The sequence below is a fragment of the Boleophthalmus pectinirostris genome, unplaced genomic scaffold (genome assembly GCF_026225935.1).
Source record: "Boleophthalmus pectinirostris isolate CB_2022bp ecotype Guang Dong unplaced genomic scaffold, ASM2622593v1 HiC_scaffold_15, whole genome shotgun sequence".
Classification (NCBI taxonomy): Eukaryota; Metazoa; Chordata; class Actinopteri; order Gobiiformes; family Gobiidae; genus Boleophthalmus; species Boleophthalmus pectinirostris.
Window position 1 is genome coordinate 23,156,927 of NW_026571070.1, and position 24,661 is coordinate 23,181,587.

A 24,661-nucleotide genomic window follows, 5' to 3' on the forward strand; every position below is an offset into this window, starting at 1 on the left:
GCTAAGCCTAGTTATTTATCCTAACATACTGTTATCTGATATTTGTCTTGTTGCTGTGGCTGATTTTTTGACAATACCAGAAGCACAATTTTAAATCTAAATATTAAGGGACACACAAATTGATGTTGACATTAAGTAAATTCACAAATTAAGTTTAATTTTGGGAAAAATAATAACAAAATGTTTATCTGGAGCATAAAATCATTGGTTGCATTATTGTCACAGTCACATTTTAGCTTAATTAGTCTTTTTCCATTTCAACTATAAGATGGCGCAGTAATGTTATTTGAAAAAGTAGTTCCAGCTAATTCAGTTCTTTCTGGTCAGATTGTGTTAAAATAAAGCTCAAATTAAAGCCGCAGACAGAGCAGTGCCTGAGAAAGAATGTTGACCTACTCATATTAGCACATAAATATCAAGACAAAAACTGCGTGACCTTTTATGAGAGGCACACTGAGCACATATGTCCTCTGATGCACATGTTAATAGGAGTTGTGTATGTTAGTGATCTACTCTTTCAGTGATCCAGACAGGAGTAACCAGGCCCAGAGTTTGGACAGATGGCGGCAGGTCAAAGCTGGTTGTGTTGGCAGGATGAGGACAAAGCTATGGCCCCCTATAGGCTCCAGAGCAGACAGTGCAGTTGTAGTCTGGGGATCTGGTCAAACCACCATCTGTGCACTAGCTCTATGGGCATTCAACAACATTTTCAGATAAAAAGGTAAATAAACAGTAAATTGTCTCATAATATTGTTTTGTATGTGTGCTCAATTATTTTAGTATGGATTTAATTTAGAGGTGCACCATGTAATTTTTCTGCTTGTTTATTGTTTTGCCTGGAATGTTCAATAGTACGAAAAAAGCAGGGGTGATGTCAACAAATGAAGTTACTGGTCAGATCTGTGGAGAGGTGACCACACTCAGATTGAAAATGCATGGTTGGCATTACTGAATAAATGCGAGATTGATGAGTTTTGTACCACACTGTGAAATATCTCCAAAACAAGTAGCCCCTTTATACCAGAAAAATTACACAGTGCGCCTTTAATGTAAAATAGGGATGTAACAATAACCTAAATATCGTGAAATATCGTATCGTCAAAGTTCCCACAATAATATCGTGGACCATCACAATATACCAAATTAAGTCTCTTTGCTTAAATTAAAAGTTATGGTGCAGCAATAGTTAAGAAAAGACAGAGAGAACTACATAGACCATGACCCTTTGCTCCATTTCAATGCAGACTACTTGAAGAAATAACAGTTCTAAGCACTTTTAAGTCTTAGTTCTTTGGCATTTTAAGAGGAAAAAGTAGTATATTAACAGTTTTGATTAGCCTCCACAAAATATCTCAATAAATATCATACCGTCAGATGTATCGTGAAAATATTGTACCGAGAGATTTAGATATTGTTACATCCCTAATCGTGAGCCTCCCCACTACATCGTGAGCTTTCCCACGATATCGCAATATATATCGTACCGTGAGGTTCATACCATGATGATATCGTATCGAGACTTTGATCGTTACACCCCTAATGTAAAAGTGTTAATACTATGCATGAAATTTTGCTATTTATATCATTTTATATACTTATTTGTACTTTGACCGATGTTTGAGTTGTGTATAGAAAAATACTGACTAAAAAAACATGCATCCTGATTGTGAGTGGACTTGCTTCCCCACAGATCTGGCTTGTAACTTGGTCTGGTTTGGTCTCCATGAAGATAGAAAGGTTTAATGCCATACTGTGAAACATTCAAGACAAAACACTAATATCTACTTTGAAATAAACATTTGTCAGACCTTCTACCAGAAAAGTTACACAATACGCTTTCAAAAGTAAGGATGGTCCGATATGGATTTTCCTGGTCTGTTCTGGTATTGTTATCTGTTATTTGTTGTTGCTGTGGCTGATTTTTTGACAATACCAGTAGCACAATTTTACATCTAAATTTTAAGGGACAAACAAATCGATGTTGACGTTAAGTAAATTCACAAATTAACTTTAATTTTGTAGTAACCAGGCCCAGAGTTTGGACAGATGGCGGCAGGTCAAAGCTGGTTGTGTTGGCAGGATGGGGACAAACTATGGCCCCCTATAGGCTCCAGAGCAGACAGTCCAGTTGTAGTCTGGGGATCTGGTCAAACCACCGTCTGTCCACTAGCTCTATGGGCATTCAACAACATTTTCAGATAAAATGTAAACAAATGGCATATTGTTATAACTGTTATAATATTGTTTTGTATGGGCTCTCTATCAGGTAACTTTTCTGCTTGTCTCCATGGATATGCTATGCCTGGAATATTCAACAGTATGAAATGAAACCTCTATCTATCTAAAAGCAGTGGCGATGTCAACAGATGAAATTACTGGTCAGACCTGTGGAGAGGTGACTGCGCTTAGAGTAAGAGAAAAATATTGACTTAGCTGCATGAGGGGGTGAGGGCAGGACACTGTACTGATATTCTACCACTCTATAACTCTGAACTTCTTCTGGCTAACTGTAGGACAGGAAAATTCTGAGAACATGAACATATGAATGAGGCAATCCTTTCAAAGTAAGAGCTTCGGAACTACAGGCTATAATAAATCATTGCGTTTGAAATGAAACACAGTAACATGCCCTGAGGAGAACTACGGGCCAAGTCAGGAAAAATTTATGGAATTGGAAGTGTCAATGGAAGTGGGAGAAAAAAAGTTGTTTATATATTTTTACTTTCTGATTTGAGCAACTGGTGTCTCACTTGTCTAAAGAAATGCTGTCTTTCTTTTAAAAGCTGGTTTTATTTGAACTAATTTCTAAGTATCAAAACAGCAATTGAGAGCAATACCTATGTGACAGGTGGCATCATTTAGATCAATAAATATCGGATATGAATGGATTGGATAGTAATTGAAAGTCTAATTACTTTTAATTTATAATCTTGTATTAATTAATTATAAAAGAAATATATGATAGGCCAAAAATACTGATCAAGCATGATTTGATTCTTATAGCACTGTAAAAAGCATTGTAAGACTTTCTTTGCACTATTTAGTACATTATTGTTGATGTAGTGTGAGGTCTGCCCTTATAGAATGCTCCTATAGTTACTTACTGTTCATGCATATTTACAACTGTGTCCAGTCTATCAGAGCGCATCAATAAGTTCTATGTTATTGACTCTAATAAGTCAATAAGTCCTATGTTCACTGACGTGAGCTGTGCTGAGTAATTACTGAGGGCTGGGCAATAATGAACATGCTGTTTAATACAGTTGAAATTAAAACATTCATCTGGGAATTAAAACTTAAATCAATCAGACTTAATAAACTTCAATGAATCATATTTCACTTACATTGCCTAGAGTGAATGTGGTGTGTTCATGATGCTGGGTGGCAGCCTTGCTTCCACTAGTCTGCCCCAGGGCAGCTGTGGCGACATGAATTTACCCCCACCAAGTGTGAAGTGAATGAATAATGTAAAGATCTTTGGGTGTCTTAAAAAGTACAACGAGTCTTTTAAGACCAAGGCTATAAAAAGGATTAATATAGACAACAATATTCACAAATTCACATTTTATTACCAGTTATCTGCAGTTGGGTTGTTAAAGATCATTTTTATTTACATGTTGAATAATATGCTGTCACCCATTTGTGAGCACTTGCATTTGAAAATAAAACAATAGTGGACCACATCAATGGTTTTAAATCCAACCGCAAACAGCCAGCCTGCACCACAACTACAAAATAAATAAAGCTGTAAAGCATTCTGGGCACTCCCTTCACCCCAGTGGACCAAACTTTTTACATAATAAAAACATGAGTGACAGAAGAAAAACAAGCATGGACAATTACGTGGCTTCTTATGTAAACCTTATTTACACCTGAACAACAAACCACAGCGTTGCCATCACTCTGCAGCACGCCAGCCTAATCAGCTGTATTGATGAGAGTGTGCGATGCATTCAGGTGCTCTAGGTTTTTACAATAGCGCACATGCTGGCTCCCTGTCAGCTCTGTCGACAGAAAAAGAACACGGCATCATTAGCGCTATTAGCTACACCTGCTATTAAGTACACCTAAGTACACCTGCATTTCTCCGAGGCCCCAGTGCCCGAGCAACAGACCCCCACCACAGAACCCTAATGAGCAGACCAAGCCATGATGAGATGAACATACATGTCGGATAATCAATACTGAGTGATATTGTCTTGTAACAGGGGTTTCTTGTGCTCTGAGGAGTAATTGGACAGATAGAAAAGTGCAAGAGAACAGGGCTCAACAAAAGGTAATAATCAAAATGCCACTGCAGTGATGGATGAAATGTTAAAAATATAATGTAAGCTGTCCACACTTAACGAGATAATACTTCCTCTAATTATTTCACAATCTAACATGATTGTGTAAAGCAACTAAAAAGCAGAATGAGGCTCTCATTTGGGTTGCCAGTTTCAAAGCTGAAATCAAGTTGGGAAGGACTCTTTGTGGTCTGAATCCTCACTACCTTACTCATAGCCCCTGCAGCCAATTATGAATCAGTGCAGTGCAGCCTCTGCAGCTCAGTGAGTGAATTGTGGAGGTTCTGAACTTTAACCATGGCCTGTCCATATATTGAGAATGAGAAAAATGTGCCTTTGTTGCCTGAAGGTTAAGGCAGTAACAGCCAAGGCTCTGTTGTTTGTAATATCATTTTTTTAAACTTAGCTGTGAGAGTGCAGACTACTTTCAGTTCCTTTAAGTTTGTACCATGCCAGTGCTGCTTATTGATTATGTTCTCATTTTGTACAATTTATAGCCACATTGCCCTATGTAATCTGCAATTAGGTAAAGTGGAAGACCAGATTTATAATGTAACAATACAATCTTTAATACAGCCAATATGACCAAGGAAGTTGAACACAGAACATTTTGCTGAATGTCTCTCTCTGCTCTTCACCCACATTTTTGTTTTCTGGCCAGTCAAACAAAACAACAAATAAACTGATTACACATAAATCACATATATTTAGATGTATTTTAGTTCAGAAGTAATACCATGAACCACACGCAGTGGTAGTGAATAAGAATTCACTACGAATATGCAACTGCTCCAATGCATCATTTATTTTGCATAGACACTAGCCTACAGTGGCCAATATTTCTTGAATACATCATTTAAGAAACAATGTAAAGATTAGTCAGTGTGTCACAGCAGAGCTAATGTTATGAATTTTGAATGTAAAAGATGAAAAGCCACGGTGCTCGGCTCTAGTCCAGCTCCTAGTGGGATCACAGTGGGCCTCCACAGCCTGGGCACTGAACAATGCACTTTATGTGTGTGTGTGTGTGTATTAAGGCAGCACAGGGTTTACAGACAAACAGAAAATGCCTGCTGCATTGTTTTAAAAGATAGTCATGTTTTTATCTTAGTATTAAAGTGCATTTAGAGACTGGTTTAAAAATATTCTAGTAGGAGAAAAAAAATATTACTGCAATATTAATGCACTATATAACCATAGAATGTACAGTATAAAGAAATGGACTAAGGGAGGGTGACAGCACCCATAGCATTTTGCTTCAGTCAAATGAAGCTCACCAAGGCTGGCAGTTGTAGGGGCACATTTGGAGCCAGTTCCATTTTAGGAACAGGAATTGATTTCCAGACAAATCAGCAAAATAAAAACACCAGGATCATGTAGAGCAGCTATATGAATATTTTAAGACCAAAATGATGAAGCTCATAGCTGCAGTTACAGACAGAGGGGCAACGTTTTCTTCAATACAAAGTGAATTGGAGCTGGGGTCTTTGGAGCACGAAGAGCACCTATGCTCACTTCCTATGTGGAACGCAACGGCTATCCGGTTAGCAACGTCCATATACAGTCTATGTGTCTAACCTTTCTGATGAAGAGAGACCACCTAATTGTCTAAGTGGAGATTATTTTACCTGGAAAGTTCCACACTTTGCCATTAAACATATCTATCTCCATGGAAACAAGCAGGTGATGCCACAAGGCTGCATGATCAGACTTGTGGAGTGACAACCCTGTCCACTGTAAGAATGCATGTTTTTTGGGTGTTTTCAATAATAAAAACACCTAGATAGATAGTTTTAGTGCCATATTGTGCAACCTTCCAGACAGAGCAGTTATGAAACATTTCCATAGTAATAAGCATCAGAAATGTTACCTCATGCACCTTTAAAAAATGTTTTATAAATATAATCCCCTATTACAATATTTTCAAACTAGTCTCTAAATGAATTCATATTATAGTGCACCACAAATTGCAAATAAGAAAATCTTGGTTAATATATATTCTCTTACTAGAGCAAGAGTTGTGCTTCTTTGTTCTTAAAAACATATTCTTTTAACTTTCCAAGTAATTAGCAGTATACAGTCCCAATGGAGTTTTCCATCTCAACACTGAATCTCTCTGATCTGTTAACAGCCCTAAGAACATCATCAGCTTCATGTTTTTATGAGCGTTCTTTCTTGAGGACCTAAGATATCCTTGAAAATGCTGGCAATACCTAGTTTGTGCACCCACTTACGTAACAATCTTCCTCGGGTATGTCTAGACCCTACATATCTCTATATTCCCTCTGTCCAGGCTGTTCGATTTCAAGTATAATGGTGTCTATTTTGTGTTGCCAGATTTGGTTTGGTCTCACCTTTGGAGCTTTCATAGGCAAAGAGATTCTGTGTCTGCTCAGCACGCTCCGACTCTGATGAAAAGTCGTGACCCTAAAAAGCTCACTGGGGCTTATCAAAGAAACATAAGGGAAAGTCAGTCTGGCTGTGTGAATGTTAAAACTCCAAGTACAAAATGTTACATATATCAAGATCTTGTCCAAAGCTATTAGGGGGGGAGGTACTGAAATCTTTTTGAGGTAGTAGACGTATGTATATTTTTAAATGTAGAGACATCATAAAAACAACAGTTAATATAGTGCTTGGCAGATCTTTGCAGTGACATCATGTTGGAGTGCTCTACATGGATATCTATTGGTGGACTGTTCGTGAGTTACCATGGTGACACAATGCAAACATTAGCAAACACAGAAGCACAAAAAAATTAAGTCAAGAAAAAATACAAAATGGATTTAAACAGGCATTTTCAAGGTCCAATTGAAGTGTATGATTTTCAACAAAAAGGTGAAAGTGACTCAAAAACTGTTGGCTTGTGACTGTAATTTTATGTTTGAGAGACTTGCTTAAGTGCACATATGTCTAGTCAGACTGTGTTAAAATAAGGCTCAGATTAAGTCTAACTTGAGTAACACAGCTTCTAACAGAGCAGTGCGTTCGGTTAGCTTCACATCCCCGGGGAATGTTGATGAGGTTGATGATATCATTTGCAAAGTATCAGTTGGCCAATGATATGGAGTTTTAATCAAGAGGTCTACAGCCAATCCTCTGTCAATAAAAGCATGTGGTTTGAAGCAGAGTTCAGACTTGGGCCATTTCAAGAGTAAAAGAGGGTTAGGGTTAGACATATTGTGCTTGATAGACTCTTCAGAGCTTTTAACCATGTCATAATTGTCTCCCCTTTTCGTTTACCCTCTCAAAGTTGTATCTAGAATGATTCATGCATGTTTGAGTCATCTTCATTGCACCGATCTATCCGTTTCCATCGCTGTTGGTACACGCCCACTGCTATGTACTTACTTCGTTCTTCAATTTGATTTTTTTAATCGGTGATACGCGTAGGATTCAGCAGTGTCACATAGCCATTTTGGCACAAATAAAAAAAAAGTGAGTGACAGCTATCCGTAGGAGGTACAGCGTGGTCAGGCAGAACAGCACTTTGTTGTGATGATGTCTGCAGCAACAGTTGGTTTCTATTGCACTCTTCAACTTTCTAACCTGGAAGTCAGTGGCCTTGTTTCTTTTATTAAGTAGCCGTTTTCTATCCACTTCAAATACTTTTGCTATTGCTATATTAAAAATGGTACAGGTGACATTACCATCAAACTATTAATCTTTATATTCTAAATAAATACCTCATACTTTTACCAGTAAATAAAAGTAGTGAGAGCAGTATAGTAGCAGAAGTTGTTATTGTTTTAGTAGTAGTAGTCTTTACATGATAAAAGGGATAGTCCAACTATTATCCCTTGACGTCAAGCTGGCTACTTGACACTCCAGGCCAGGTTTTTCATATGTGTATGGCCCTGAATTTTAAAATATATTTTAGTCTTAGTATTTCACCAGCAATTAACAGACAAAAGAACTTTGTTTATAATTGCCTCTAATGACTAAATTAGCATTTGCTTGTTGGATCATTTGAATGTGCTCGTCTAAGGGCCTTCTCCAGTATGAGAGACAATTATCTTTGAAGGCACAATTGTGAAGCAATGAGTGACAAGAAATTTGGTTTATATTTAAAGAATCTGGGTGATTTCTTGAAAGCAGAAACCACAGGTCATCATAACTGGCCCTATGTTGAAATGTAATATTGCTACACAAAATATAGTGATAAACATTTAAACATAATATTAAAAGTACTTTATACCAATGACAAGACAACACTAATGCAGGAATGTTATAAAACCATTTTCTTCACAATATTATAAATAAAATATAAGCTGTAATAAATAAGTAAACAGCTCAGTGACTTGGTAGTTGTTACTTGTTATTCAATAACCCTTAAAAGCTCAAATGAAAATACTGTTAGACTGTTCATTTACGGATACACCTATACTTATCATGGCATGCCTAGTAATTACATTCTACCTGATAAGTGGTAAGTGTTTATCTCTCACTTTATTTATTTATCTCTTACAATCACTCAATTTATACAAATACTTATTACTCTTACTTTGTACTTGGACCACTTCTATTATTTTATACATACTGACCTCTGTGTATAGGAACACCTTAAATCCATATTATCATCACAGTGGAAGAGAATATCCACAGACGTCAGCAGAGGGCCTTTGTTTTGACCTGTGAGCCCCATACTCAGCTGTTATTGACAGATACAGTGCGAGGACGTGCACTCTGAGCTGCATGCTTAAAGGAAACCCTAGGAGACCTCACCTCCAAGATTGAAGAGGTGTGCTGCCACTCACACACCAGGAGAGGAGAATTATCATACCATTTAGGCCACAGTGACACTGCCCCACCGCCTGCATCTGTAATTGACTATTTGGGATGCTGGATTAGGTATGGTAATGACATACATGGGTCAAGTGGGGTCAGACAGATATTGTGTGGTTTAGTGCAATCTAAAATTCAGTATGGTGGGACCTGAGTAAAATGATATGTACAAACTAAGTATACACAACTATAATGCATTTGTTTGAACTACAAAAATATAAACGGGTAAGGTGTTTAAGTGTTTGCTGTTGGCTTTAAATAATTATGAGATCGGTGACAGGTAAAACTAGTAAGAAAAAGAAGAAGTAAGAGAAAGAAAACCATGTTGATACAGTCACATAATGCAAAATTTGTTGTCATGTTTCCTCCTCACAAACATATAAGAGTTGTGTTTTATTTCATTCACATAAGTTTAACACACAAACCCTCCATATTTAGAGTTCTTCTGTCAAACAGAAAACAGTCTGTTCCACTTTGTGATGTCATGTGGTGATACAGGAAGTGCTCCACTGTTTATAAACTCCATAACACTTTTGCTAGAATGTATTCAGTATTTTGGCCATGTTTCACTACACAAAAGCCATTGTTCATCAATATCGTCCTGGGAGCATTTGGTTTACATGGTTGCATAATCTGTAAATGCTGCGTAATTTACGTAATTTACGCATATAACTGTTGTAAACCATTGAATGTCAAACGCTGGAATTATGAAATGTGATTGACTGCTTCTTTACTTGTTACTCGTCCGCCATCTGCTGGTTTGTCCATTGCAAGCACAACCTCGCGACTGTCCACAAACATGCACTAGAGGGCGCCACATCACATTTAATTAGGTTAAGGCGGTTTTGTAAGAATGCAATAACGCACATCCACTGCAAATGTTATATCCTGCTACAGATAGAGCTGGTGTTTTGTCTTTTATCTACAGACACCCGAGATAAACATTCACACAATCTCAGTATATCTTCATTCACTAATCTGCCCAGAGATGTACCAAGGAACAGTGTGTATGTGTGTGTGTGTGTGCGTGTGTGTGTGTGTGTGTGCATGCGTGTGTGTGGCTGTGTATCACTGATAAAGAAAATGCAACAACATGTGCATATGGATAAGCGAGTCCTGCCCACTGTACAGCAGATATAGCCTAACAAATAAGCTTAGGCTGCAGAGAAAGCTACCAGAATTCTGAATTTATTCTTAAAAGATGTTAATGAACAAGGCTTATTATATACATTTTACAATAGCCTATAGCCTATACTATGATCCCCACAATATACAGTTCCAGCTTTCATATACTGAATGATACATTTATATAGCAATTATCACAACATAAAATATTCTTATGTTATTTTACCAGAATATTTACTCAATGAACCCTATTCCTTTATCTTTTAGACAGCATGTTTGTGTCCCAATGTGTTATCAAATATTTGCGAGATCTAGTTTTCTGATTCGCATAGCCTTGTCCACACTCATTAAACACTGTAACATTCTATTACACTAAAGATCGAACAAAAAGTGGACCTGTACAAGTCATCCATTTAAATGTGAATTCCCATTAACTAATATGTCATTACCAGATCACAGTCAATAATCCTATTCCAAAGTATAGTCAGTCACTTGAAAAACAACGTGGGCTTTATATGCAAACTAACGCTGTGATGCAACGCAGAGGAAATGCTAAAACAAAAGCCAGTCACATGCTTTCAGAGGGCTCCTGTGTGACAAGTGCACTGTGGGACAACAAGGACAGTGGCAGATCAGTCCAAACAGCCAGCCAATCACGCCGCATTTCATGACTCTGCCTTGATCACATGACTCTTTGGTGGGTTCCATGTAGCAGGTTGGTAAAAGTAAACCAAGGACTTGAAGTTTGAATGCGATTGGTCAAGAGAGAACATACCACTTGTGTGAAGAACTTTAACAAGGTGGGAGTTGCCAGTGGGGTTTACTGTTGTTATGAACTTCATCGGAACAATTTGTCATGTTCCCATAATGATTACAGTACTATCTGTTTGTTTTAGCCTGACATCATTCCAAATGTTTACTGTGAGTAAATATATGACTTGGCTGGCTCAAATATAACAGCCTACGTGCAATACAAAAGCACTCCACTGGTCTGAAAAAACAATTCTAATCCTCCTTTCTCTTTCTCTCTCTCCTCGTACAGATGAATGTAGCCACCGTATCAGAGGCTGTGATTGGCTGAGAGGGACACCTGAGCAGGCAGATGGAGGCTCCTAATTGGCCGCTGACTGCTGCTGTGCTGTTCTGTCTACTCAGACTTGAATGAGGCTATTGTGCAAACACAGATCAACCGAATGTACCTGAGCTGGAGAGTTGCGTCAACAGCAGTACCTTTTGTAGAGATATTGCCACATAATAAAGACACTGTAGAGATTAGTTCCTATATGTCAGTAAAATTTAGCTTTATTCAATCTCAGATGCGAGCAAAAACCTGAGTACCTGATAAAAAACCTGAGTAGTGATATTTCCGACAGCTAATCTACTATAAACTAATGACTAATAGCTTGCATGAACTGGATATGTAACTTATCACCTGTGCAATTTCCAAGAAAGATAAAGTCAAGTGTTTTTGTCCGAACAAAGCTTTTAAACGGTCAATGGCAAAACTCAGCTTCAGATAAGAGCTAAGGTTATCTTAAGAGAGGAAAATCACCTCAATGAACAGCAAGTTCTTGGCAGGATTAAGTCTGTTTATCCATGACTGTTTTGAAAAATAGAAGATGTTTTGGTTGAGAAAACAATGGATGTACTATGAATAAAGAACAAAAAGAAAGGGGGGATTGTATCTAGAAGTCAGATGGCAGGCATTGTTGGGGTGTGCTTGAAGCTTCTACTCACCATCTCTTTTATCTTTTATTGCATGGGGAGAGTGGGAAGCTGTTACCAAGAGCACTGGGCAGGGCAGGCAGGCTGCAGAGGGGGGTATTGATCAGGTGGAAATGCTTCAATTGGCCGATCGATGCTAGAATGATCAACAAGAAAAGAAATAAGGACGGTACAGATCATTTTGAAGGCATTAGACCCATCGGATAGACTTTTTAATCAACATAACATGCATTGACTATTTCTGTACAGAGATGTCAAGGCTCTTTTGCCATCATCAAAATCCATATGATTCAAGGAGGGTCTTTATGATGTCATATTACACTTTTTCTGATTTATGTATAATGTTTATTTGTTTATTTTTTAATTTGTTTATTTATGTATTTTATTTTACATAATGAAAACAAAAACAGGCAAAAAAAAGAAAGAAAAGTCTCCCCCACCCCACCCCTTTCTCCACACTCATCACATACACAAAACTACACAAAAAACACGGAGAAAACAAACATTAACTGTCAGTTAAGTCAAGTCCAGTCAAGATGTCCAAAAAAGGTGTTCATCCAGTTCAGTCATTTCCCCTTTACAGAAATTTTCTCCGGAGTGCAGTAGGATAATAGTTCATTGATCCAATTAGACTGACTAAAAGGACAAAGGCCTTCCAATTTTTTAATATGCAGCTGGAGTTGTGTTTGTTTCATTCACACATGTTTAAAACACGAACACGGCCAATTTAGGCAGTGTTCTTCTCTGAAACAAACACTCCATTTTGTGATGTCATGGTAATACTGGAAGTGCTTCACTGTGCTTTTAAACTCCATCCACTTTCAGTAGAATTATTTGATGATTTCAGGCCCGGAATTGCCAATCTTTACTCAATAAAAGGTAAAAGGTAGCTGTTAATGCTACACATCGCAAGGTGGAACAAAGCCTTTTGAGATTTGGAGATGCAGACAAACTAACAATGCAGGATTAGTCAAACATGTGTGCATGAAACAAAATACATCTCTGGGTATGTTTTTGAGGAGGTAACAACGATGACAAAAAGCTTGCGTAATATAGGACCTTTAAATATCATCTGTTCCATGGCCATTGTGTACCTCTGGAGAATTCTAAAATAAAACTCAATTAGATTTTTTTCCAATTAATAAAATTAATTAATTAATAAAAACAATAGGTAGACTAATTTGACTCATTTTTATTATACTAATCAAATAATCTGTTGTTGTTGTTGGTGGTGGTGGTGTTTTTTCAATAAAATACTTAAACAGTGGATAGCAAATTACAGTTACCAAATTGTAAAGGCAGTAATTATTTAGATGATAGAAATGTTTTTTTTTTTCTACAAACATCTTCTGAAATTCATGGGATTCTCATATTAATTTCAATCTTTTCTTATTTACAATATGCACTTCCAATATTGTGCAATCATATACAGAAGAAGTCAGAAGAACAACAAATTTAAAGACAACGTTAAGGTTTTTGGTATAGAGAAAAGTGGTGGTGTCAGATTGGATGCCATTTTGAAGTTGTAGTACTAGTAGTTAGTAGTAAGCTGCTGGGTTACTATTCTGATTCCAAAAGAATTACAGCAAATGGGCATGGCAATATTTGAAGTTATCTTAGCTTAGTTTAACAAAACAAACCCACCAACCAGGCAAACCTCCTTTTAGCGATGCAAAAAATATTTCAGCACGATCCCAGGCACAGAATGAAGATGCATGTGTCTTAATCAGGCCTCCATGGGGGCGGGCAAGCATCTTCCCTTCCTAATTTCACACAGGATTGAGGATAGTAAATTGTCAGACTGGAGTTTGATAGATCAATTTGGGGGCTGTTCCGGCAGGCTTTTCCTTCCCCAGTAATTCAATCCTTGCGCGTCTCACAGTGTAATCTATGACACACTTGATCTGCTGTTTATTTGAAGTGTCGGCGTGGCCCTCTTTATCTGCGGATGTGAGAGCTGCTAAACACCAGCACTGTCACCAGGAGTCACACATGCTGCCTGCCTGCTCTACGCTACACTCATTTCTATGGTTATTATAGCTCTATATTAGCTTATAGGGGACATGGGGTTTTAAGACATATTCATTTGTACTGCGAGGCAGGTTTTCACTGTGGTATCAAATTCAAATGGTAACTACCTAAGTTCCTCAATGTTAAAGTTAATAAAATATAAAATGGCATTAAATGTGGCTGCTAAAGAGATGGTTGGAAACATGGTTAAAGCACTTAGCCTATTACTAATAATTAGGCCTGTCACTAAAATACTATATCGATTTATTGTTCAATATATGGAAGCTGGAACAATATTTTTGTGGGTCAAGTTACAGATCAGTGGAACGAAGACCTGCTTATCTTGTTTTTCAAGGCGTTTGTGAAAGGGCCTACAGTATATTACACAAAATTGACTCTTGTGAGCTTTAAGCAGAAGTGGGACTAAGTCGTTGTTTTGCAAGTCTCAAGTAAGTCTCAAGTCTTTGACTTCAAGTCCGAGTCAAGTCACAAGTCAAATACAGGCAAGTCCAAGTCCAGTCTCGAGTCACTGGCCCATGACTCCAAGTCAAGTTCATGTCATCTACTTTGAGCTTCTAGTCATTTCAAGTCTTTAAACCAAAGTACCAAATATAATATAGCTTAGATTTTTGCAATTTATATGACTTAAACTAAGTTGTACATAAAATGTCATAGTATATCTATATGTGAGTATTTATAAAGTGTTTAAGAGCTGTAGAAATTAATTTAGTTAATTTTTCCTTTTTAAATGTCTTGACAAAGGATGAATCATTACAGCCAGAATAGAAAGCACTTTTAAATTCAGATTTAAAAGTGCTTCTCAAGTTTTCTCAAGTCACAGGCCTCAAGTCCGAGTCAACTCCCAAATCACTGACCTTCAAGTCCAAGTCGACTCCCAAGTCTTAGTCCATTTTATCAAGTCAAGTCTCAAGTCGTAAAAACACTGACTCAAGTCATGATTTACAAGTCCCCACCTCTGGTTTTAAGTCATGTTATGATGCTCAAAAACACACCTGGAGTTGTGTTTTGTTTCATTCACACGTGTTTGATTAATCATTTATTATTCATCTGTCTACATCTCCAAAGCTCAATAAGCTCTGTTCCACCTTGTGATGTCATGAAGCAGTAGTTAGCAAGTAGTTAACAGCAATCTTTAACATTTTACCACATGATATCGCAAGGTGGAACAAAGTGTTTTCTGTTTGAGAGAAGAACTCAGCCTAAATACGCAGGATTTGTGTGTTAAACGTGTGTGGAAGAAACAAAACACAACTCCAGGTATGTTTGTGATGAGGAAAGAACATTATAACATAGATCAGTAATATGGACCCTTTAAGCAACACCTTTAAGTAAACAAACTCAAGTAACCCCCCACTAGAAAAGATACATGGTGCACCTTTTAAGTTTTTTTTTTAAACATAATAAATGCATATAAAGAACTTTGAATGGTTACATAACACGATGGGCTGTAGGGACACTGCTCTATAAGGCATTTTGTTTGATGGGTAAACATAGAAATTGCACAGGGGTTCGACTGTGCATTTTGAAAAACAGACTTAAAGAAATGCAGACAGACCTCTTGAACAAGGAAACTGATGGCTCAAATGCTATTATGACACGCAAGTAATCATCGAGTTGAGTCGAGTAGAGCATACTTGAGCTAGGCAGTGACAGCTGACTCATCATATCATTATTTTATTCTGTGGAAACCAAAACCACTGACTTACCTAAATAACATTAGAGCCATCATGCATGAACAAGGTTTTCATCGCTTTCACTGTAGTAAATCTGATCAATATATTTATCAATAGGTCAAGAAATGTTATTGACATGAGATAATGTGATTCCAAGTGCTTCCCAATTGAGTGACATTGATAAGCTGATAAAAGGAAAGCAGCAAGTGTATGGAGAAATACTCAACATTTGTACTAAAGTAGAAGTACAGTTACTTTAAAAACTGCATTGTGTGTGTTTGTCATTACTAGCATTTGCACTTCTATGAATTGTTTATTACTTATCACTGAACTGAAGTTACTTTCTGCAGCATACTGCAATTACAAATGCTACTATTGCAACTTCAACCACTTCTTGTACATCAGTACAACTAATACCACTACTATTCGCAGATGTAAATAAATACATAGCCCACTCAATTACATTTTATTTCTTTATTCTACTTTTATTATTCTATTGCAAATGTACTACAGATATAAAAACCTAAACTACACCAGATGAAGACAGTAAGAGCTGACAATGGCTGCCTGAATGCATGTGCTTGAATGACACTTGCTATGTGCTCTGTAATGTGGATCATCTACATAGAATAATGAATAGGTCGTGTCAGGCAGCCTACAAACCTGTCTGATTTGTGCGCACACGCTCAGAAGAAAAGACTTATTGGCCCTGATGCCTCGCAGACATTCTCTGCTGTAGGCTTTTTATCCCCGGGCGAGCAAATGGAATGCCTGGAATTATACAGAAAGAGAAACATATTCAATTGGGATACACATGCGCATGAAATCCTTTAAGTTTATAAAGAATTCTACTATTACTACAACTACCTACTTTGCTTCATATTTATCTCTGTTAGCCACATGGTCAGCTAAAGGCAAACTGATGACATTATCTATTGAAAAAGTAGAGTGAATGCTTATAAAGTGGTTAGGATCTGGTGTGGTCTATGACATGAAAAACAACCTATTCAGCTGCATAAAATACACAATTTCCCCTTTGATAAAAGCAATATCCTGCAAGACATGGCACATTTTGTTCAAGCTTCCTGTAAGTATTCAAAAATGAGGGACAAAAACAAGTTTTAAACACTTTCATACTTGACTATAAGCTATAAACAGAGAAATAGCTGGAAACACTTCATTTTGCATGGGCCAAAGGATTGAAAATGCAATACAAATTTGGTTTAAACCCACTTAAAGATCACTTACTTTTTTATGTCACAACTTACATGTTTATGTAGTAATATGCAGTATAGCATGCCAGCGTTATGTTTTCAACAAACTTTTTTGTACACATATTTTTGAGAGATTTATGCATTGCTTTTTGAATTAACAACATAGTTTTCAAAGCTTGAGAAAATATATGCATGTTTATAAAAAATGAGGAACTGGGTCACACACCAAACATGTTCTCAATTGGACTCTGACTTAGTAAAAGTTTAACCAAGATCGAAACATTTTGTTTATAAACCACTTCATGACACTTTGTTTACCATGGCGCCAATAGTGTGGCCACTTCCCCAGTGTTCAAGCAAACACAAAAAATGGTAGCACCAAGACCCTCCTCCTGTACTCCCACTCAAGTGTGACATAGAATAAACAACTCTGAGGTCATGTGACAATAGTATCCTCCATCTGTACTCTTATGAATATATATGTTAATTATGCTGTCACTTTTTGTATGTATGCTCCAGAACAGGGTTGTTTTCAACGCTAGGTTGTTTGCTTTAAGGTGTGTCTTGCCTTATGCAACCTTTATGCAGACAAAAGCAAAACAAGAGCTATGTACACTCCTGTATGCACTTCACAGTGTACATTGAACATGCGTTATCGCTCTCTCATACATAAGCTTTTTTCTGTTGTTACCCTCTCTTGCAGCCTATGAGCAGTGCACTGAACCTTTGTATTATCTGTACTGTGACGTGCAGGGGCCCACACCTCTACCCAGCATGCCCCTCATTCCTCTGGACACACCGCCTACTGCAGTGACCCAAAGTTCACTGTCTTTTCCGCCAAAACAAAATGTTGTGACACTGACCTCCTTTTGTGAAGTCCTCCCTATATAAGGCCCCTGAGCAGTGCACAGGAGCTAGACTGTGAGCTACTCTACTAAAGTTTGTTTGAGGAGCAACTGTAGCCTACAGGCTTACTTCACACGCTGGTAAGTAGGGCACATACATGTCACTTTAAAAGGTTGGCCTAGTTTATCTCCCATTGGGTCAACTTCCAACTCGTTTGAACTGGACAGATTATGTGTTTTTCAAAGTGATATATGTATCTATATCTGCCACTTCTTACCATTCATCACATTCACTTTCACTTCAGTCTCCACTGGTGTGCGTCTGGCGTCTGTTCTGAACCAAAGAGGCGGTCCCCGGCGTCACGTCATATCATCCGCCGCGCTCTGATTGGCCAGCGCTACTCACCCGACACAGCTGTGATTGTTTTCTGCAGAGGAAGCGCTCCGCACCGCCTCGGGTTCCCCAGCCTTCGCTTGTGACTGTATGAACTAACGATGATGTGAGGGAAATCGCGGTGATATTTGGGACCTTGTTGCGAACAACGAGTTTCAGAACAGGAGTTGTTTTTTGTTTTTTGTTTTTTTAATTTGTGGACAACGCGAGTGAAGACACCTGAAGAATAAGGTAAAAAACCCACTGACTCTTTGATGAGTAACTTACTGAGTCAGACAAAGTGTTATAGTAAAAGCATGTTCTCTTAGGTGGGTTATTGACTTTTAACTAGTGTGACTGTCTGGTTCTACAGTGCCAAATGCCGAGACTTGAGGACCACTGCTCTTGTACTTCTAAACACTTATCTGGAGCCAAGTGGTTCGTATACAAAGCCGAAGAAATGATGTCCCTCATCACCTCCATGCTGAGCCAAGCCTATGGCTCTCTGCACGACGTCCGCACAGCCAACCTCATCCGTCGGGGTCTGGTCCTGTTCACGGTGGGAGCCATCCTCGCCCTGGTGCTCAACCTGCTGCAGATCCAGAGAAACGTCACCTTGTTCCCTGAGGAGGTCATGACAACTTTGTTCTCTTCTGCCTGGTGGATCCCGCCATGCTGCGGCACAGGGGCAGGTAAGTGGGCTCCAGCCATGGAGCTACAGAACACGGCTTGAGAGGTCAAATATTAAAAGGGTAACTGAGCTGTAATATCAGTGACTTAGAATAGGGCTTCTTACAGTGACACTGGAAGCAGTTTTTCTCACTACTATTCCCTTGTAATAGTTTGAATTAGGCCAGTATACTGGGGAATACGGGCTGTGCGTAATAATTGGTTGGGTACAAGTCGCACATGATCAGCCAACTCTGTTATGATTAGTTATTATATAATCTACCTTTGTTTGAGGACATGCAAGGCTTTGTAGTTTAGTCTAGCAGCCACATATGGGGAAATTGGGGCTTGCTGCAGATGACGAAAGTCGCTCTCTGATAGGTCAAGCTATCCAAGCACGAGGTGCGGTGCGCTCTCATTGGGTGGCGTAATAACGGGTGAGCGCAAGGGGCGGTGTCTCTGAGGCTGAGACTCAGGAAGTGTCAGGAAAGCAGTTCAGAGCTCCTCCCCCCTTTTTGCCGCGAAGAGGAAAAAAAAACATCAGAAGGAAAACAGTAGTAGCCTCCCTCAGTGTAATCTGAGAACTGTTAATGGCTGTGCTTTGGAGGGGTGGAGGGATTTATATATAAAAGACAACTTTGTACTGCCGCATGTCGGTTCTTCCCCATTTTATAGACTGAATAGGGAACGTTTGTTAGGCCAGTCTTTAAGTAACTATTTAAAATGGATGGGGCACTATATAAACTGAACTAAGTAGCGTATACAACAAAAATACATAAAGCCTTTTTTCCTCTAATCCTGAGTCTAGGCCTACCAGCCTACATAGAAGTGCATGCTCAGCAGAACCTACTTCCCCACAGTATTTTCCAGAGCAGCCTTTCTCAGGACCTGTACTTATCTTTATCTTGTGTGTGTGACTGTGTGCAGCTGTGGTGGGCCTGCTGTACCCATGTCTGGACAGTCACCTGGGAGAGCCGCACAAGTTCAAGAGGGAGTGGGCCAGCGTCATGAGGTGCATCGCTGTGTTTGTCGGTATCAACCACGCTAGTGTTGTATCCTTTTCATCTCTCAACTATAAAACTCTAGCAACACATTTCAAACAGTATAAAGTTACGCTGTATTGCTTTAAACATATCCAGATGGATTGTTTTGGTAATACCATACACAATGTTGTTACTGACCCTTAAATTAAGTCAAACATTTGTCATTGCCCTTAACTGCCTCACATTACAGAAGCTGGACATTGATAACACGGTCCAACTGTCCCTCACCCTGGCAGCCCTGTCTTTGGGCCTTTGGTGGACATTTGACCGCTCCAGGAGTGGATTTGGTCTGGGCATCACCACAGCTTTCCTCGCCACGGTTATCTCACAGGTTCTAGTCTACAACGGAGTCTACCAGTAAGTTATGGCATCATAAACGGTTTCACTCATGTCTTGAATTCAGCAAACATAGTGAAAAACTGTTTGATTTAGTGTATGAAGAAGTTGGTATTTATTTTTGGGATCCCCTCTGTTTGCGGGAGCCCAATTAACTTGCCTCCCTACCTGCTTCACTGGCAAATCTTCAAAATCAGCGAACTGGGAAAGGGAGGTATAAAATGTTGGATTCAAAAGACTAGCTCAGACAGACATTAAAAGATCCCACACAGAGAAGCACATTGTTAATATTGTATTTTATTTTTAGTAAACTTCAAAGTATTCTTTTCAACATTCTTATTTTGTTTAAATATTGTCATGACTATGAAGCAACACTAATTATGCAATGCAACTACACAAATATAACAGATTTCCATAAATGGGTCAAAGGTCATCAGTTTAATATAGTCAGTATAACAAACAGTTTTCCTTTGTTTGTTCCAGGTACACTTCTCCAGACTTCCTGTATGTTCGCTCGTGGCTCCCATGTATTTTCTTCTCCGGCGGAGTCACTGTGGGAAATATTGGACGTCAGCTTGCTATGGTAATTAAATATGTCACGACTAGACTATTTGTCCACAATGAAATATAAGAGTTATCAATGCAACATATCACTCATAGCTTCTCATATTAAATGTGCTATTTACTGTGCACCCAATGTACTATAAAGCAAATTTTTGATAGTTCTGATGATGTTTGATTGTATTTTTGAGTAGTGTTTCCGTACCATATTAATTACTAGATTGTGATTAGATATTATAGGTTTAATACAACCGGCATTTAGAAAAGAAAAAACAATAATTAAAGCCTGATGTGATTACAGAAAATTACAATTATAAATAAAGAAATAAAAGCTTTTTCAATCTGATAGAACTCTATAAAGGAGGCTGACAGGTTGGAATTCATGACCTTACACATCGTAGTGGGCCCATACCATGGACGAAACATTCCACTGTAATGGAATGGTAATTACACCAAAATATTCACAACTAAACATGGCAGGTTACAATAAACAGCCTTTTACTTTGGACAACTTTGAGATATTTGACCGGTTTCTAAGAGTTCACAGGACACCAGCTCTCCTACATAAAGATCTCATCAGTTGAGTGGTCTTTGATGGCTTCATTAGGCCTGTGCCCACAAGGCTCACCTCATTCTGTCTGTAAACTGGAGTGTGTCAGCGGTGCCTCCGTTTGACTCAGACTGAGAGCGTGAAAGCAGATTAAGAGCTGTTGTTTCTCACAGTGGGGCCAGTCAAGACGGGCTGACCACTCCAACCATTCGCTGTTTGTGTTTACCATCAGCCCTCCAATTCTGGCTCCAGCCTGGACTTGGATCTTTGTTCCCATTTCCCCGTTTGGCTGTGTGGGAGATCATTTAGTTCTCTCTTGGTCTGGATTAAAGCCAGTTACAGTAAAACAATTTAGTGCACTGTAGCTAAATGTGAAAGTCTGTTATTTTGTAAGATTTTTTATTAATTGTTTAGAAAATGCATCCAGCCGAAATCCCTAGATGGCTTACATGAGAACAGAATGCAAAAAAAGCATTCTATCAAAGTTTTCATTTTGACCACTCAATTGAGGTAATTTTTTTCTGAAAGAAAGACTGCTGTTATCTCTAGAGCATTTGACTGACAGGCTGTTAATGAGATGCTTTTGTTTCTTCCTCCAGGGCGGTGTTGAAAAACTTCACAATGACTGAAAACTGACCTGCAGAAGAGCAAAACAGCCAAAAATAAGGGGACAAGAATGCAGCAGGAAATGGACAAAGTTTTGAGATGGAACTCTCCCATCATCATTTGCTCTCATAACAAGGTGCTGGTCAAACCAGGCCTTCACACAGTGCCATGTCCTCTGCTCCGCCCGGTGGCCATATTGCCCATCTGCAGCTTTCCTCCATGAAGACCAGCTTCACCTGACTTGTGTTCAGGAAATGATCCTGCTCTTTCACAAACTCATGAGTGCATCATGTGTGCTGTGGTTGCATTTTTACAAAAAGGGAAAAGGGAGGAGTCCAGTGTCTCCAAAAGTATAGCCTTTTATTTTAAGATCAGATTGAGTATTTCTTTTTGATTGACCCAAAACAGGATTGTAAGATGCCAATTAGTTTTTGACAAATAGTTTTATGTTGAAAACAAGATTGCCAAACTACCGACAGTTTCTTCTGAAAAGGTTTTGAGATGGTTAATCCCTGATAGAAGTGGGATAACCTGGCATTTCAGTATGAGGAATGTTTTTTCTTGACTTTTCCAAGCGTTCTATTAGACACATGACTGTCTGATATGTACCAGGTGGTGACTTCTCTCTTACATCTGAAGTCTGGTGATAAGAGTTTGGGAATCGTGATGGCCTCAAAAGGGCAGGACATTTGTTACTTGAGACAAAAAGAATTGCAATCTGTGATTGCCTCTGTATTATAGAAAGTAGTGCTTTTGTCACTATAACAGTTTTGTTTTATTGTACAACATAAAGATAGCACATTATGAATAATGGCTTATAATCAAACCGGTATTGTCAGACTAGACCAACAGTATGGGAGTAGACAGGGTCTAGGGGACAAAGTGCAATCAGTATATGTGAGCCAGTTTGTACCTTATTTATTTTTCTGACAGTGACTAAAATTGTATGCAGTGTGGATATATTGGGTTTGGAGACTTTCAGGATTTGATGCCTTTGGAGTTAAAAGCAGTGGCCCTCACTCTGAGGAAAACCCGTACAGTAAACAGATCAGATATTGTAGCATTACTGAAGGAAAGCTGATTTATTTTTGAATGCTCTGTGGTAGATCAAACATTCAGGTGTGCTAAATAAGAGAGGAAGCTTTATTTTTAAGGTGGTGAAGCACCTTTTTGTTCTTTTATTGAGTTTTGTGTGTCTGTGTATCATTTTTGCTACTTAAAATAAATACAAATAATACCAAAACGATCTCATTCATGAATAAGAGGTATTTATATATTTTTACTGTGTCTATTACTGTACTAAGCAGTCCTTGTGCTGCACAGTGGGGCCAGTATTTCGGGTTGGCGATGATGGCGTGTGTTCCGTCTGCTCTCAAGGCCGTATTGAATAGATGAGCTCCCTCTTTTGTCTGGCCTCTGTCAGTCTGTGCAGTCATTACAATAACCCTGGCTGCATCTTTTCCTCCATGCTGCTGTCTATTAGGCCCCGCCCCTTAAAGCCCTCAAATTTACCCCCCTGCATGTGCGTATATGTGACTGGGATCATGAGATACCACCACCTCCCGCTACTGTTTGCCCCCTCCTCAAAACATGCTTTTCTGGAGGGCAGACTTCTATTTATACATAGTGGGGGACTGACAGTTAACCTTTTGCATTGGGGGGGATTTCTGGGAGCGAGGCCAATGTCTGTGGGCTCTTTTAAATGGCCTCTCATAATATCCCCAGTTAGTGTATGCATTAGTGGTTTAGCAATATGTCCAGGACTGCTATATTAAGAATCTATATTTTTAGTTGTCAAAGCAGTATCTGTTAGCACCATTCCAGTCTGTGTTGGGGTATCTGTCCGGAGCCACACGCCAATCCTACATCGCCCTCCTCTTTCCAGCTCCTCCTCTTTGAACCAGCATAATTGGCCGGGCTTCAATATCCTTTCATTTTCATTCACAGCAAACCAAAAGACTCCATTACAGCACCTTCTATTTGCCAAAAACGACCCCCTCCCCTCCCTCCATCCTCTCTCTCTACTCTTCCACCCATCCTCCCCTCTGTCTGTCTTCCATGTCCTTCCTCTGAGGCAAGAAGTGATGGGCCTATCTGATCTATTGATTTGTGCCATCTATGCTAGACTGGTTTATTTTCAGCACCTTAAGCCACTGACTTTGAACGTGACTTTAAATGTTGGCTAGTTGACCTCAAATTTAATATGTCTCCACTGCCAGTAGAAATATCTCAGAAGAATGGTCTGTTTTTAAAATAACAATCGATAAATAAACTGTATTGCCGAACATACTCTTAGGTCTTAATAATGTAACATTATTTTGACAGTCGATTCTTATTTATAAACACAGTCCCTGTTCCCTGAAGTGTGGCAGGACAATGCTGTCAACTCACTGCCATTCTAAAGCTATAACTTAAGCATCTTATTGTCCTACTTTTTCCTACTTTATAATGTTCAGTTAGACTGTGGTATCATGACATCAAAATGGCCCAAAAAATAAATAAATGCACATTTAAAAATCTTATATTCATCAATAATATACTTAATTTGTAAATGTAAGTAAGTAAGCCTCTTTCAACCATCATTTGGTTGAAATGTAAAGTCTCAATGTGCAATCTAAATAAACATTTAACTAGTTGACTAATCAAAAGAATAGTCTTTAACTATGCAAGTAGTAAATGAATCAATAGTTGCAGCATCATTGTAGAACCAAGCCAAGTTATACCTACTGCCAGATTCACTTTAGAACTCCATAGGTAAAACTGAGTAAGCAGTGACACACACACTTACAATGGGGTAAAGCGCTGAGAGATGACAGAGCTGTCTGCTGAGTCGTGATGG

General features: G+C 38.6%; 1 protein-coding gene across 1 annotated transcript; it reads left to right on the forward strand.

Annotated features, from left to right (window-relative positions):
- The first annotated feature begins 17,730 nt into the window (after positions 1-17,730).
- insig1 (insulin induced gene 1) lies at positions 17,731-23,065 on the forward strand. Its single transcript, XM_020935653.2, has 7 exons — positions 17,731-17,825; positions 17,990-18,309; positions 18,431-18,749; positions 19,654-19,778; positions 19,960-20,126; positions 20,589-20,688; positions 21,816-23,065. Exons 3-7 carry the CDS (start codon positions 18,437-18,439, stop codon positions 21,843-21,845), a joined length of 735 nt encoding a protein of 244 aa, XP_020791312.1. The 5' UTR covers positions 17,731-17,825; positions 17,990-18,309; positions 18,431-18,436; the 3' UTR covers positions 21,846-23,065.
- Positions 23,066-24,661: the final 1,596 nt, after the last annotated feature.